General features: G+C 42.6%; 1 protein-coding gene across 2 annotated transcripts in view; it reads left to right on the forward strand.

Moving 5' to 3' along the window:
• The window catches only part of LOC113162904 (pleckstrin homology domain-containing family A member 5-like), a 142,020-nt gene that overhangs the window by 110,776 nt on the left and 15,837 nt on the right, over positions 1–15,407 (forward strand). For both annotated transcript variants that reach the window (XM_026361153.1, XM_026361154.1), the window contains 9 exons: positions 745–849; positions 2,045–2,117; positions 4,926–5,026; positions 5,747–5,862; positions 7,065–7,987; positions 8,096–8,294; positions 11,493–11,779; positions 11,875–12,113; positions 13,994–14,077. In XM_026361153.1, the coding sequence (XP_026216938.1) occupies positions 745–849; positions 2,045–2,117; positions 4,926–5,026; positions 5,747–5,862; positions 7,065–7,987; positions 8,096–8,294; positions 11,493–11,779; positions 11,875–12,113; positions 13,994–14,077 (2,127 nt within the window). The remainder of the gene's footprint in view (positions 1–744; positions 850–2,044; positions 2,118–4,925; positions 5,027–5,746; positions 5,863–7,064; positions 7,988–8,095; positions 8,295–11,492; positions 11,780–11,874; positions 12,114–13,993; positions 14,078–15,407) is intronic.

Here is a 15,407-nt window from a genome sequence, read left to right on the forward strand (position 1 = left end):
AGTATAACACCGCATATCCTCATGTATTCATGAGATGTCATTATTTATAGCCGCGCTGTACGGGCGCAGCTCTGAGCTTCAGCAGAGAAACATTTTTAAAAGAGCGATTCGCAGGCTTCCTGTGAAAAAGGTCAAAGCGGAAAGAAGTAGCTGATAACGTTTTGCAAATAAGTAATGTAAATAATAGTATTGTGTGTTTAGTTTTTCTTAAAATGCCACCAACATGCAGACACATTTTTTTTATTTTAAACTATAGTGGGTTACTACGTTTAGAAGTCAGAGACCCGACCTCAACTTTATTTAATAGTGGAGACTAACAGATGGAATAGTGTCCAGTGATTTGTCATCAGCGTAACGAAAAACTATTTTAAATCAGGACATCCCACCACAATTATTGCTATTATTATTGGCAGACATTAAAAAGATTCCGTGCCGCAGTGCTGCATTTTTCACTAAGTGATCCGTGATGTATGGAGGATGTGGAATATGCTTTGTTTAATGAGCTGAATGCATCTGCCTCTGTTGTTGCTTTTTATAGTTCGCCCTGCTGTGTTCACTCTGTGGGAGAAAACACAAGCACAATATGGCCTGCTTTCAGCTCTCCATTACAGATCGTGACTATGTTTTGACAAATTTATTGCATTATTTATTCTAAAATATGCATTTTATTATCTGTAATGTAAAAAGTTCAGTTTTATATATATACATATATATATACTTTGTCTCCTATTTATTTTTTGACAGCCTTCTAGGTCTTCCAAAAAAATTCACAACTTCGGCAAGAGGTCTAATTCCATTAAGAGGAACCCCAATGCCCCAGTGGTCAAGAGCAACTGGCTTTACAAACAGGTACAGCAGGAATCACTTCAACTTCAAGATGATTGAATGAGTTTGAGTTGGTGTGGTATTGAGAGTGGAGAGACAGAATACAGACGAGGGAATGTAGAGCAGTAGATAAAACAGATGTACACAGTGTACACTGAATATAGAAAGTAGTAGTGGGTCTAACTACAAGTTTTATTTTTGTTTTGACATTGATGCAGAGCCGGACATCGGCGTCCTGCATCCGACTGCCAATTTATGTCACTGAGACAGGAAAAGTAACTAATGTAAATGCATCTCTATGCAGCTGTTTAGCTGCTAGATAAACAATGAATCAACCTCTTAATTTCTAGGCCAACAGGAGATGCTGTTGAATAAGCTGGAACGATGCAATGACTGCTAGAATCCTAAATTTAGTAGTGATTTGTTTGAAGTTTTGTCACTTGTACCCACTATTAGCAGCCTAGCTATTCTCTTCGCCCCATAGACATCTGTTATGGGTCCATTTTTCAATTTGTCCACGGACCCCTGACCACCACCTATTTCCCTGAAGACAACTTCATTGAGCACTTTTCATCTAAGTCCAGGTAGAGCTACCTCCGTCCTGGCCTCGGCCCCTGCACCATCACACACCGTATATATGCCAAGAGGAGAATCGATTCACTCACACCCGCTAAACCCCTTTCTCTTCCCTACAGACCTGACAAAGCAAAGTGCTCGCTCACAGAAGAGATGTCATCAGTGTGTGTAGTGAAACGCTTGCAACCTCAGGACCTGTGGCTGAACATGTCACACAGCAAACAGTGTTAAAGACCCAAGTGAAATGAGCGAATGATCTTTATTGTCGCTGCAGTCATTATGGCGCCAGGGAGGAGACGACAAAAAAAAAAAAAAGATCTGCAGCAGCCGCGTAGAAAACAAAACACAGGCCTTCGCCCCGAGCACCACAGAGGCAAATTTGTCACCGCGTTATGAAGAGATAAAACAGAGCAATTTGTCTCAGAGGAGAAGATAGAAGCTGCTTAGCAGAAGCAGCCAGAGGGAGAGAAGAGCGAGGATGTCAAGATGAGGGAAGTGAGAGGAGATCAAACAAGGGAGAGAGAGCTGGGTGTGTGTGTGTGTGTGTGTGTGTGTGTGTGTGTGTGAAGGAGGCTGTATTGTTCTGTATAATTGCCGCACCCTGACTGACTGAAGTTGATGTGTGGACATTTGACCCCTGCAGGACAGCACAGGCATGAAGCTGTGGAAGAAGAGGTGGTTTGTTCTGTCAGACATGTGCCTCTTCTACTACCGCGGTACGTACCTACACAAGCACACAAATCCAAATTTGGAAAGGAGGCTGATTAATTAATTACATTTGTTTAACTGTCAGATCTAAAGCTGTTAACAGCTACAACAACTACAGACTCCCCATGTTTCATCCAAGGACATTTCAAGAAAACACATTCACTACTTAAAAGGAAAGATCATACCACTCATGCTTGAGAGTCACCCCGTACCCTCTTCAGACATCACAGGCGTGACTCATTAAAGCAAAAATCAGAAAAATAAGATGTGTGTGCTAACATGGTAAAGGAAACTAGGACTTTGCTAATCTAGTGGGTTTTATTGATCTCAGCCTCACTTCACAGCTTTTTCCCTGTTCTCCTTTATTCTGAAAGGTCAACAGTGCCGTTATTAGTCAACATGCTTAGTACACATGCGCCCACTTTTCCATGCCGCCACTCTCACGGTGGAATCCTCCACGTGCATGAAACACCACATATCCTCATGTATTGCACAATACAATCTGATGCACTCAAATTCAACACAGTACTGGGCCATTTTTGACAACATCCCACACTGGGAACAACTCTCTTGAATAAGCAACTGCAAATTAGAATGTCTTAATGTGAACATTTTTTGGGGTGCACCAGTGCAAGTTAATCCCCTTCGAACTAACAAAGACCGTGCATAAACCTGGCTAAGTAGTTTTTGTGGCACACGTCACATTTCTTATTGTCACCGTGATGGCGAAGGCTCAGCATATAATAACACTCTACTAAGCAGATGATAACAAATGATTGACTGACGGCTGACTAGAGGGCCCACTGAGCTGTCTGAATAGCAGGGTCCTTTACTAAAGTGGCACAACAGTCCGAACACAATGTCATGTGTTATATCAGTTTTATTCTCACTTAAAATTAAATTAGAGGAGTGTAACTGGGTAAAGCCAAGGTTCGGGAGTGTACATGTCCGTGTCACTAGCCGCCTCTGCTGTCACCCAATGCTCACGCTGCTAATTCACAACTTTACGTTAAAAAAAAAAATAAAATCTCATCTGTTCCTCCCTCGGCGTCTCCTAAACACTCGAGAGAGATTTTTCCATCTCCATAAATTGACAAATTAGCCGCCCCGCGAGCGCAATCAGCGGCAGCTTTCATGACAAACTGAGGGGAGAATTGGATGTTTATTGGCTTAGCCAGCTCGAGACGAGAGAGACAGGAGGCATCCTCGGGAAGGACAATGACGTGCTCGGCTTTACAATAATAACCTCTTCTTTTTCGTTTTTCTCCTGCTTGCTCCATCACTCAGTTCCAAGTACCTTTTTTGTCACTCAGGTGGGTGGGTTTGTGCAGAACATTGTGCGGTTACACGTATTGAATGAATACGGACGATAAACAGTCATCTTTCTCTCTACAAGGCTCATATGAATAAATACATTCAGTGTGTTTACGTTCAGTTTAATAATTCTGTAAAGTGATCCAGTGATGGTTACGGCCGTCCTGTAAACACCTACAGTAGGGTACCAAAGATACAACTTTGCCTCAAGGCAAACAGAACATCACAACAAAGTACACCTTAAAAGTAAAGCAGCTTCTTTGAGGCGGCTATATCATTATAGACTATAAACTCTTGACAGGCTGACAGAAATGCTGCTGGAGATGTACAGCTTCAAAAATAGGAAATACGTTGCCAAATCAAATCACTTTGCTAGGTTTTTGCATTTATGACATGATGCAAACTCAAACTAAGTTGCTCTGAGTTCGGTACGACTTAACTATTAAAAGTTATGGTCGCAGATTCAGTTTCCTGCGAGCAGCGAGTTCATGTGAGAAGATGTTACTGGATACAACTGCCTACCTCAATATAGAAAGAGAGGGATCTGGGAAGGGACACACAAGTGAGTACGAGAATAACAGGTGTGCACAAGTGGTGGGTCAATGCATCTGTATGCACTAGATTAAAAGGTGTGTGCGTGTGTGTGTATGTTCTGTATCTCAATAATTCAGGAGTGGGGATGGGGCCGGAGGAGCTGTAGGGTGCAGGCTCGGCTAAAGCATCAGTGGTTGGAGGCTCTGTAGGTTTTTGCAGTACTGCCCAGATAGAGGTTTGACTGTGATGCATTTATGGCTGCGTCTCACATCTTCCAATTATTTCACTTCCGAAATGTTAAGAGAAGAGATTCAACAACAACAAATCAAGAAACTGGCAGCGTTGTCCATGCGCTACTGCTGCTGGGGAGAGCCTTTTCTCAGCTGTAGACTTCTTCGTTTCCCTGCTGTGTACCGCGCACAGGAAAAGCTCACGAGGATGTCCAATTATCTAATTCTCTGTCTTCTGTCTCTGTTGTTGTGTGATAAGCGTCAGTATTGTCAGATCATCCTCTACCAGTCATGAATCACATCATTAAATGGATAAATGTAGAACACCATGTTCTCATAGGACTCATGTTAGGACAAGTCTGGAGACCATGGAGGAAACAATCACCCATGAAACAAGTTACAGTTATACGGAGCCTTATATGTGGAGTCTGAAAATCATCTACTGTATATTACACCTCTATATTTAATTTACTCTATATAGCAATATCTGTCTGTGGTAGTTGGTATGTGATTTGACCTAGGAACCACAACCTAAAATGAAGCAAATATAAATATTTGAAGTTACTGTGTGTGTTATCAGGTCTTATCTTATCTGCAGCCTAATGTGAAACCGATAGACCCTTATTGATCTACAATATGCTCACTGGAACTGAGCCCAAAGCAGACACAACTTACTTGACATAGTAGGTTGGCGAAGGTTTGGATCTTAATGCCAGCTTCTAATTTGTTGCCACGCAGATGAGAAAGAAGACAGCATCCTGGGAAGTATCCTGCTACCCAGCTTTCACATCTCCATGTTGTCCGTGGACGACCACATCAGCAGGAAATATGCCTTCAAGGTAAAATACAAGACTAGCTTAAAGTACTCCGGTTCTCAGTGGGGGCCTAATCATTGGGTTCACATAAGTGGTAAAACAAGTCCCAATCTTTAATCCTGCATGGTTCACAGGAGGGACCATGTGTTTTGAGGGCCATTCATGCAGTCAACTAATAAGAGCACAGAAACTCATTTTAAGATCCAAAATACATCAACACTTCAAAAGATTGTGTTATGCTGCGTGTGAGGGTGTTGTTAGATATAATTCCCAGATGCAGATCATGTTTCGAGGTTTTCCAAACAGCCACATTTGAAGATTGAAGTAAAACTTGAAGAATAGGGTGAGACGTGCATTTTTCCTACAGTCTCTCCTGGAAGCCATTAGTTCTGTGCTCAGTTGTTCACATGAAAAGTGCCAGAAATTGTTATAGTTATAAAAAAATATATAGTTATAGAGAAGAGTTCTATCTATTTCTCACCTCTGCACAGCTTACAAGTCACTAGGAATGTTGAGGACGTTTACAGAAGTTGTCAGACAGTAGTTTTTGGGATGGTTTGGTCACTTTATTGAAAAAATAATCCTTAAGATTATAGGACATAGGATAATAGAACCCTTAAAGGTGTTTTTGCTCTGCTTTCCTCTTCATTTGTCTTTTTTGCTCCCTGTCTCTCTGTCTCTGTCTCCTCTGCCTATTTATTTCTCACTCACCGCCAATATCTCTGTCACTATCGCCACTTCCAGGCCACTCACCCCAACATGCGGACATATTATTTCTGCACTGACACAGCCAAAGAGATGGAGTCCTGGATGAAAGTCATGACGGATGCTGCTCTCGTTCACACTGAACCAGTCAGAAGGTTGGTGCTCACCATAGGGACACATCTGCAGAAAGCCGTGATGGTTGTGTGATGATATTTTTGAGGCACAAAACCATAATGGTAGAACCACATATTTATATTTTATACTAGATTAGAGTGAAATAATGTATGAAGTATCTTGCCACATCTCTGGAGTCCTCCTAAATGCACAGTTAAGAGCTTTCTCCTATTTGTGAAGGCTTGAGACAACTCAGAAAAAACATAGTAAGGTTAAGCTTGTTATCATGAGTGTGTGAGAGTTTTATAAATTACATTCTATAAACCATATAGTCCACAGTGCATGTTTGCTATTTTAAAATTAAATTTCTGCCATCACTAATTTTCTCAGTCCCTGTCACAACTGGTTCTGCTGCTCACTCTCAAAACTCCAGAACTAAAACTGAAGCAAAGTAAGCAAAGATCATATTCACTGTAGCTGTTAAATGATAATTGGTTTTAAGAATTTCATACACTCTTAGGGCAATTTTATACAATCTGAATAAACTATTGTAATTGGTCCACCCTTTACAAAGAGAAGTCAAAGACAATGTGCCATCCGACCATGTTGGAAAACAATAATGCACCCCAAAGAGTAGAGAAGAAGTCCTTGGACAAGACACCGAAACCCTGTAGTAGCGCCGACTCAGTCTGGCAGCTGTCCAAAACGAATTTCCCCAAGGGGATTAATAAAGTATACATTATTATTATTATTAAGAGAGACTGTGCTTTATGAGAATAACAGAGCACATTTTCAGACAATGTCAGACGAAGGCAACAAATAACTGTGTAATATTTATAGGGCGAGAATGATGTTCTATCCTTGGCTTCTTGCAACACTGCAGTGAAGGCATTAAGTAGGTGTAAATGTCACAAAGGTGTGGATGAAGGTAAGCACTTCGGAGAGAAAGCCCTTCTACAGAGAAGTTTTTCTAAAAAGAATGGCCGTAGTTCTTCATTAATATTTTAACACCAATGAACTCAGCTCCTGGACTGTCAGGGGCAGTGATCAGAAACTTGGAGGAAGTCTCTCAAGTCCAGAAATTCAAGGGGACAGAGATAAAGGTGCTGTCAGACAAACAAAGAACTTCTGACACTAAAGTCACTTTGAAATGTCAAAGAAAACTCTTGTTATTCCTTTCGCTGTATTCAAATTCCTGTTCTATTGGGTTCTAAGTTGCTTTTTGTTTTTTTTTTTCCCCCAGATTGGACAAGTTAAAAGTAGAACAGCGCACACCTCAGGAATTGAACAACTTACTGAACCATAGAGTCCTAACCAAGCCTGAGATCCAGAATAATGAACGTAACCGGGAACCTGTACGACAACACTCCTTGTCTCGGGTTGACGACAAACGGCAAAAAGATGCAGAGAAACACAACAGCCAAAGGGAACGGGAGTACTACACATTACAGAGAGACGGGGAGAGATACTCTCTGAAGAAAGATGGGGTTAGCTATATGCTTCAGAAAGATGGAGAGAAGTATCTCCTTCATAAGGATGGAGAGAAGTACCTGCTGCGAAAAGATGGAGAGAAATACTCGCTGCAGAAAGATGGAGAGGTTTATGCCATTCACAGGGATCTAGAACAATATGCTGTTCAGAAAGTGGACAAAAAGTACATGGTGACGTCCTCAGAGGAGAAATATGCACCATCTAAAGATGGCGAGAAGTATTTGCTCACAAAGGATGGAGAAAAATATGCACTGCAGAAAGTTGGAGACCGGCACCTGCTCCAAAAGGACGGACAGAAATATGTTCCTGAAAAAGAAGTGAGGAGAGCGCTGTCATTAAAGGAAACAGACAGGTACAGCACAATGAGGGAGGCACAGAATAAATATGGTACCATACAAGTTGTGGATAAATACAACACTGTGAAGGAGGTGAAGAAATACAGTACGCTACGAGAAGGGGATAAATACGCTATGCTCAGAGATGCAGAGAAGTACGCCACAGTGCGTGATGGGGATAAATACGGCTTCCAGAGAGATCCGAGCACAGAGAGGTCTCTAACTAAAATCAGTAGCATCAAACTGCAGCCAGCTCAGGCTGCCGCCATCGCAGCCGCAGTGTCTGCGTCTCGCCAGGGCCAGGCTAGCTTAAAAGTCCAAAAGCCGGCACAGGTTAATGGTTCAGGGTCAGGGGTGGGGTCAGGGGTAGGAGTAGGGGTAGGGTCAGGGGTTGGGGTAGGGGTAGTAGTAGGGTCAGGGGTAGGGGCAGGGGTAGGGGTTGTGGTAGGGTCAGGGGTAGGGGCAGGGGAAAGGACCGGAGACTGCAGCACAGCAGAGGTGGATGGCAGCCTGGCAGGAGTTCCTGTAAAGTCCCCTGAACCAGTCCAGGAGCCAGAGAGAGGCCTGTCCAGGACCAATTCCATGCAGCAACTGGAGCACTGGGTCCGCACTCAAAGAACAAGAGGACTGGATGATGACACCAGGAGGTGAGGCTGATTCCGTTTCCCCCTGTGCTTTGTAACTTTTTCTTTCCTCCCATATGGCTTCCTACTTGCCCTTGCTGTGACCTTGCAGGCCAGACGGGCTCAAATCATTTGTGTCACCACAGATGTGTATTTCAGTTGGGAGCGCTGGCGTTTAGCCGCCGTTTAGTTGGCTGCACCGAAGTTTGCAGCGGAACAGAAGTGCGGAGTGGTGGCGCCCATTCGCTTGCCATCAGCGGTTCCCCTCTCCTTCTGCTGCCATGAATAAGTCATGGAAATGAGACTGTAATGAGAGCAGAGCAAGCTGAGGGCTGCCGAGCCACATTTGTCATCTCTATCGGCACTCGGCACAAAGGAGGGAAATAGAGAAACTTTGTTGTTGGACTGATTGTTATTCTTGTCAACACAGACAGTTAACACCCTTGTTGTTCAAAGTGAGCAATGCGATCCATAGCACAATGGTGATCGCACCGATCAAGACCAGGAGCAGCGTTCTTAGTGTAGTGTCATATCAGCATGAGCATGCCCTTAGTTTCCTAATTGTAATTCCTGTAACCTGTTGTAAGTGATCCTACAATTGAAGTTGCTGTTTTTGAGTTTTGAATTTAGCCACGTATCCAAAAAGCAAGATTTTTCTTTGCATCCAAATGAGGAATTAACATTTCATCAATAACGTATTTATAATCTTGCTAACTCTGATGTTCCTCTTTGCCAAATGCTTGGGGAGTAATCAGAGTTGCTTTTATTGTTTTGAAATGAGCAAGAGAAGAAGGGAGGAAGAGGGTTCTCCTGTGGCTAACCATCACAACACTGACTGCATTAAGATATGTTTTCCTCTCAAAGTTCTTCTAGAGTTGTGACCACTGATCTAACATAAGCTAAAATATTGTCAGATGTAGATTTAATGACATGATGCTACATGTAATTTAGTGATTCTGTCTTTTACCTTTATCATTACTGTGATACCAGAGTTAAGAATTTAAACTGTATGTATATTTGCACATGCACACAACTTTGTGTGTAATTTGTCTGCATGTGGAGGTCTTGCAGATGTTTGCATTAACCATCATGATCATGGTCAAATTCACATCCTATGCATCATCTATGCACATACTGTATATGTGCTGCTTAGACTTACTGTATGAGTTGGCTAGGACCCACTTTTATCCTAAGAGCCTCTCACAGACAGGGGAGTGCTTTTAAAGTCTGTATTAGTTACCTCATCAACGACTTGGTCTAGACTTAAGAGTCAGAATCGACGTCCTTTATTTGTTCAGTGATTCAGTAGGAATGTATTGCTCACTGATCACTGCGCAGCAGAGGATCTTATTAGAGCTTTGTAGGCGGAATTAACACAAGTGAGTGTTGTTAAAGCAAGTCTAACTGCAAAGAGTGTGTAGCTGTCCAGAGGAGTGGAAAGCAGAAAGGGCTAGACTGGTGCAATCTATGTCCATTTGAAGACATCTGTGGTGTTGCATTCATCTTTATACATAGATGTTTAAGGCCTTTTTGGGAAGTATGAAAAACTTAATAGAAGTTTGAACCCTATTCCTTTCCGTAGTTTGTTTTGGAAAGTTGCAAACATGTTAGAGTGGAAGGTGGAGGGGAGCTAGAGCGAAGCATCTTAGTGCTCAAGGACACACCTGGATGGTGTGACAGGGTTTGAACCACCAACGTTCTGCATCTGCATCTCAGGCCAATGCTCTACCTATTAAGCCACCAGGCCACCAAAGTCGTGTGTAAGAAGTGGGATTCGAACCCACGCCTCCACAGGAGGGGTATACTGATCTATACTGACCGTTTAAGAATGGGGATGTTGTGCTCCTGTGCTAGAGTCAGACAGAATTGTGACAGGAAAGAGACAGATCGACGCAGATGATGTCAGCTTACAGAAATAACTCAAAGTCAGTTGTCAAGATAACGATTACCTGCTCCTAGCAACCGCTAGTGGCCTAACACGATGTCAGGCTGAACGAATGGCACTTCAGTCTGACTGTCAGACAACAATTATCACCCGACATCAGACATTTTACATAAGACTGTCTGGAAGTAATGATAAAGTATATATGCTGTAATACATGGGCTAAAACAGGCATCATCATTGTCCAGTCTTCAGCCTTTACTTGCTCACTGTATGGTTTCTGCAGACAGAGGGCATTAGCTTGTCTTCCTCTCTATCTTGAATGCAAAGGTTAAATAAGATGATCAGACATCGTGATGCTCTACTCTTCCATATGAAGAATGGTGATAGGCACTCGAACTGACAACGACATAATATATCTCACAGTAGACTCATAAGGTCAGAGCCGCTGTCCTAGAGAGTGAGGGCCTCTATTTTATGACAAGCTGCTAATGGCTGTAATTAAAATGAGTTCCTCATTACTTCATGTTCCCAGGTCAAAGTAAAAGTAAAAGCGAAGCAGAGTTCGGCTCGGTAAAAGCAGTTTGATAATTGAACCAAGTCAAGCACAGCATACATGTCAAGGCACACGCACATAGGCGCAATTAAGCTGGTTCCTGTTCAGCACACCTCAAGTAAAGATCAATTCACTGGCTTCTGGACACTGTGAAAATGAGGGCAGGTGTTTATATTGGATGTGTGAATGCCAGTATACCAGTGTCCTTGCTCCAGCGTTCGTCACTCTCGATCCCAAGACAAAGCCACGTCACCGTTAGTTCGGTCGATGTGAGAAAAAAATCATCTTAAATGTGAAACCCATCTTTTCTGAGTTCATGTTCTGCTGCCAGCAGCGGAGAGAGAACGGCGAGTGGTCTGGTAAGATTCATGAGTCACTGACAAGTTTAAAGAATGACTCATTTATCCAGTTACTTTGCTGTATAACATCCCGCAAAGGCATGCTGCTGTCTTTTCCTGTAGAACAGCAGCAGTGTTTTATTACCTGACCTGTCTAATATTACAGAAATGTTGCCCCTTACCATTGACTTTTTATTATTCATTACTTTAAATGTATGGACAACTGAAATAGACTCTGAATCAAGTAGAATAGGCTCCTTTTTCAAGTCTGTAGAATACTTACCTGTGATATGTACACTGAATAAGTTAGCAGTTACTATGATTGTTCCCATTTCCTATACCATCCATGAAGTGATAGTAGCAGGTAGTAGTCTGATCCCAACCAAACTGAATTGGTTGGTTCTGAAGGTCTTATTTCTCATCAGTTAGTCTGTTTCCTCTCCCAGTGTTACTTCCTACCAGACCTTACCCAGGAACATGCCCAGCCACCGCGCTCAGATCGTACCCCGCTACCCCGAGGGTTACCGCACGCTGCCCCGCAACAGCATGATGAGGCCCGAGAGCATATGCAGCGTGGCGGGCTCCGTGTACGACCGCGCCCTCCACCCCGCCTCCACCTCCACCGTCGCCACAGCGGAAAAGAGGAGGTCGATGAGGGATGATACCATGTGGCAGCTGTACGAGTGGCAGCAGAGGCAGGCCTTCTCCAGGCAAAGTCTGGCTCAGCCAACAGGTGCACATAAGGACATCTCTTATAATAATAACATCTAACTTCATGACAGTGACAACTTGTTGTGACTTCCTTTTCTCGTCCTGTTGTGATTGTAGCTGTGGGTCATTATGGAACACTGCCCAGCACAAAGACCATGGGCAACATCTCAGACCATGCCGTGGCTCACTCCATCCCCACCTCGCCGTCTCACGGCTCCCTGGCTCTCTACAGCACCTTTTCTCCTCCTTGCCAGCAGGTTGCTCACAACCCCAACAGCCCTCACTCCGAGGTGTCCTCACCGGTCTTCAGGGGGGATGTAACGCTGGACCGCCGGCACAGGACACACCTTGCTAAGGTAGAGAATGTGGCACTTGAATTTAATTGAAATGTTGATGATAATAAACCACATTATACATATAACTACATTCTACAAACTACGTTTAACACAATACACACAAAAGACAGGGGCCAAATGTTAGGACTAGGTACAAAATAAATTAATATTTAAACCAACCATCCTGTTAAAATCTCATACATGCCTTATTTTTGTGCCTATTGATTAATAGTGTGGTCTTAAAAAGATTTCCAGAGGCGTTGCATGTTTCCACTAGAGTCCATATCCTCAATAAGTACTGGGTGCAGTGACAGGACCCCTAATTTCCAAAGTCTTCTCCTCATAATGAAGTCAGACTCAGGATTTGACAGGGAAACAAGCAATCCCAAGATAATGTGTTCATTTAAATAAAAATCATCCTGACAATCACTGAGCTAAAATGCAGACAGGAAATAGCTGGAGATGACTCTGTCTCTCTCCAGTTCTCTCATTTATCTCTCCAAACAGAAGAGGGAAATTAAATACAATCCAGCTCTCTCTGATTGAAAGACTTGCTAATGTGCTTGGCATCCCATCGTGGTTATTCTAAGAAGGCCCTTGTCACATATGGAAACAGTCCTGGAGCTGAGGAGTCCACAGATGCTGCTTCTGAGACTCTCCAGAGAGAGTCGGGCAAGGATGCAGAGTGGATGAGTCCAATCCTCCTGACACAAGTCGAAAGCCCAGGTTCAATCTCTGTCCCCAGGCTGTGAGTCACAGTGACGCCTCAGATCAAGTTTGGACTCTGACTGAGACATGGTCGACAGCTGACGTTAACACACAGTCCGCTCTGTATTCACAGCAGGAGAGTGGAGGGAGCCAGTGAGAACACCACTGGATTAACAAGCAATGAGTGTGAACTTTGCTGAAATCTCTCAATGCTGAATTTCATCATAAAGCCAAACAACGTGTCATTGTGTTGATCTGTATTATAGGAGTACTGTAGAACACTAAAATATACTGCAGTCATATAAATCCACAAGGAAGTCTCAAGGTGAATAAGAGCTGATTCAAGTCCATCCATCCCCAAATTAGTTTGGTGGTGGTTAAATAGAAGTCTGTTAAAGAATAGTCACTAAAATACAAAGATAGGACCCATGTGAAAGTCTTTTTCATTTAATCTAAATGGGTGCACATCACCAAACAAATGTTCCGTTAATGAATCTACAAAATAATGGAACCTGAGGCCCCAACAGCTATTGGCTGCTTTGTCCAGGTGTTAAGCCAGTTGCATTCATTTCTAGAAAACTGAATATAAGATGAAATGGCTTGAAGAGACTTGTTTATTTTCCTTTTTTTGTATTTTTAGTCTAACTGTGTTTTCTCTTCAATAGCGGGTAAATTCCTTTTAGCCCGCTGTAGCAGGCGAATCGAATGACTGCAGCATTAATGGAGACTAATAAGTGTTTTGTGTTCGCTAACAAAGAAAGGAGACTTTGGCAAGTAGATAGCAGGATGAAGCTATGAATTGTTGATGAATGAATGTTTCCCATTGTTACAGTGTCATTTGAATATTGTTCCTGTTTTGATGCATACATTGTCCTCTTGGTTGCATCGCTGATTAAGTTAATTAACTAGTGATCACATCTACTATACATTACTTGCCAGTCACTTTTTCCACCACACTCATTCAGAGTGGCAGTGGAGTGTGAGTCACAGAGTGTGTTCGCACTCCACACACATTCAATTTATTATATATTTATTATATGAACATGTGAGGGTCCACCTGACAGGAAATGATTGGAATCCACAGTTTAAAGTCTTTAAATCATCCTATCATCTGAACCCAAAAGAGTGACACTGAGTCGAAGTGATTTTCCTTCTTCTGTCATATGAATTCTGCTGTCATCCCTCTGCCACAGTATGGCTACCCACCTGACCGACGGTCCATCGCGGCCGGCGGCCCTCCTCAGCCCATCACCCCACAGTCCCTGCAAGGCAAGACGGTGAGTCTTACAGTGCAAATCGTCCCACGTTCCCCATACTATGAAATTCAAACGTCTATACACCTGCTCTCAATAAACGCTTCCAATGAGTTGAATTTCTAGAGCAATTTATCAAGATGAAAAGCAGTCATTGGTTGCTATTGCTGATTTGTCCGTCTCAGTGATGTTTTGTTCTGTTTTTCCACTTGTCTCTGTGGGACCAATGTAATTATAAACAAACCCATTGTCTGCTTTAACCGCTACCGCACACACACACACACTCACACACAATGTGGCGGCCCAAGTGTAATTGTCTTCACTGTCAATTTAAAGCAACAACAATCAAGAGTGAGAGCTGATATTTCTGTTTGAGGCAAGTGGTGACTAATATTGTGATTGCTTGATGGCAGTCGAGGGCCTCTGCACACTGATGAGAATAAATTGTAATTTTCCACATGGCTTTTTGCACTTCATTGTTTGGAGTGAATCACAATGGACGATTCCTTTATTTCACTTTGTTCCTGAACTGATAATAAGCTGACTGTGTGTGTGTTTCTGTGTGGCTGCATTTGTACCAAGCGTCAGCAGGACCAGCGTGTGTGGAGACCAGTCTGTCCATAAATCTGTAACTGAATTCACTTGTTTGCCCTTTACCTTCATCTAACAGTGTGTCTGCTGGTGATAAAACTGAAACCACATAGGTTTAACACACGTTTAACATATTTTATTGAGTTTTCCCCCCTAGACACATATCAAAGTAGGAAACTTTTTAGTCCCAGAGAGACCAGCTCTGCAACTCTACACAGCTTTTTAGCCTCTTTTGGCTTATTGTTTTGGTCTTGACTTTGGTTAGTGTGGACCAAATCACGGCACAACAGGGTGTCAGCACTGGTTTTATATTAATTAAGTGACCAAATAAATGTCTCAAAATCAATGTGGGTGTGGAAACAGTGTACATTGTGTGCTAAAGCCATAGTTTGGAAATCTCAATAAAGCTTTAGCAGGATTTTGTGTCTATAGCCATGTTATGGAGCTGTTCTGCAAACAAGCAATTTTCTGTGGTAGCAATCCCGATCTTAAACTGACTTTTTACGTATTCAGTCCTGAAACATACTGCAAATACAGGTAGAAAGTGTTAAAAGGCAGCTTAATGTTTCATGTTGAAGTTTCTGTGCAAGCTGGTAGATTGACAGAGAAGGAGAAATATAAGGCTGTGGGCCATAAACATAAACAAGACAGTCATCTGCATATAACGTAACTCTGATTCCAGAACAAAAGGAAATCTAGTGCTGGTTTAAATGTATAATCTCACATGTAAGACGTACATTTATTTAGTAGATTTACTGATTAT

This window comes from Anabas testudineus, chromosome 23, assembly GCF_900324465.2.
Source record: "Anabas testudineus chromosome 23, fAnaTes1.2, whole genome shotgun sequence".
Classification (NCBI taxonomy): domain Eukaryota; kingdom Metazoa; phylum Chordata; class Actinopteri; order Anabantiformes; family Anabantidae; genus Anabas; species Anabas testudineus.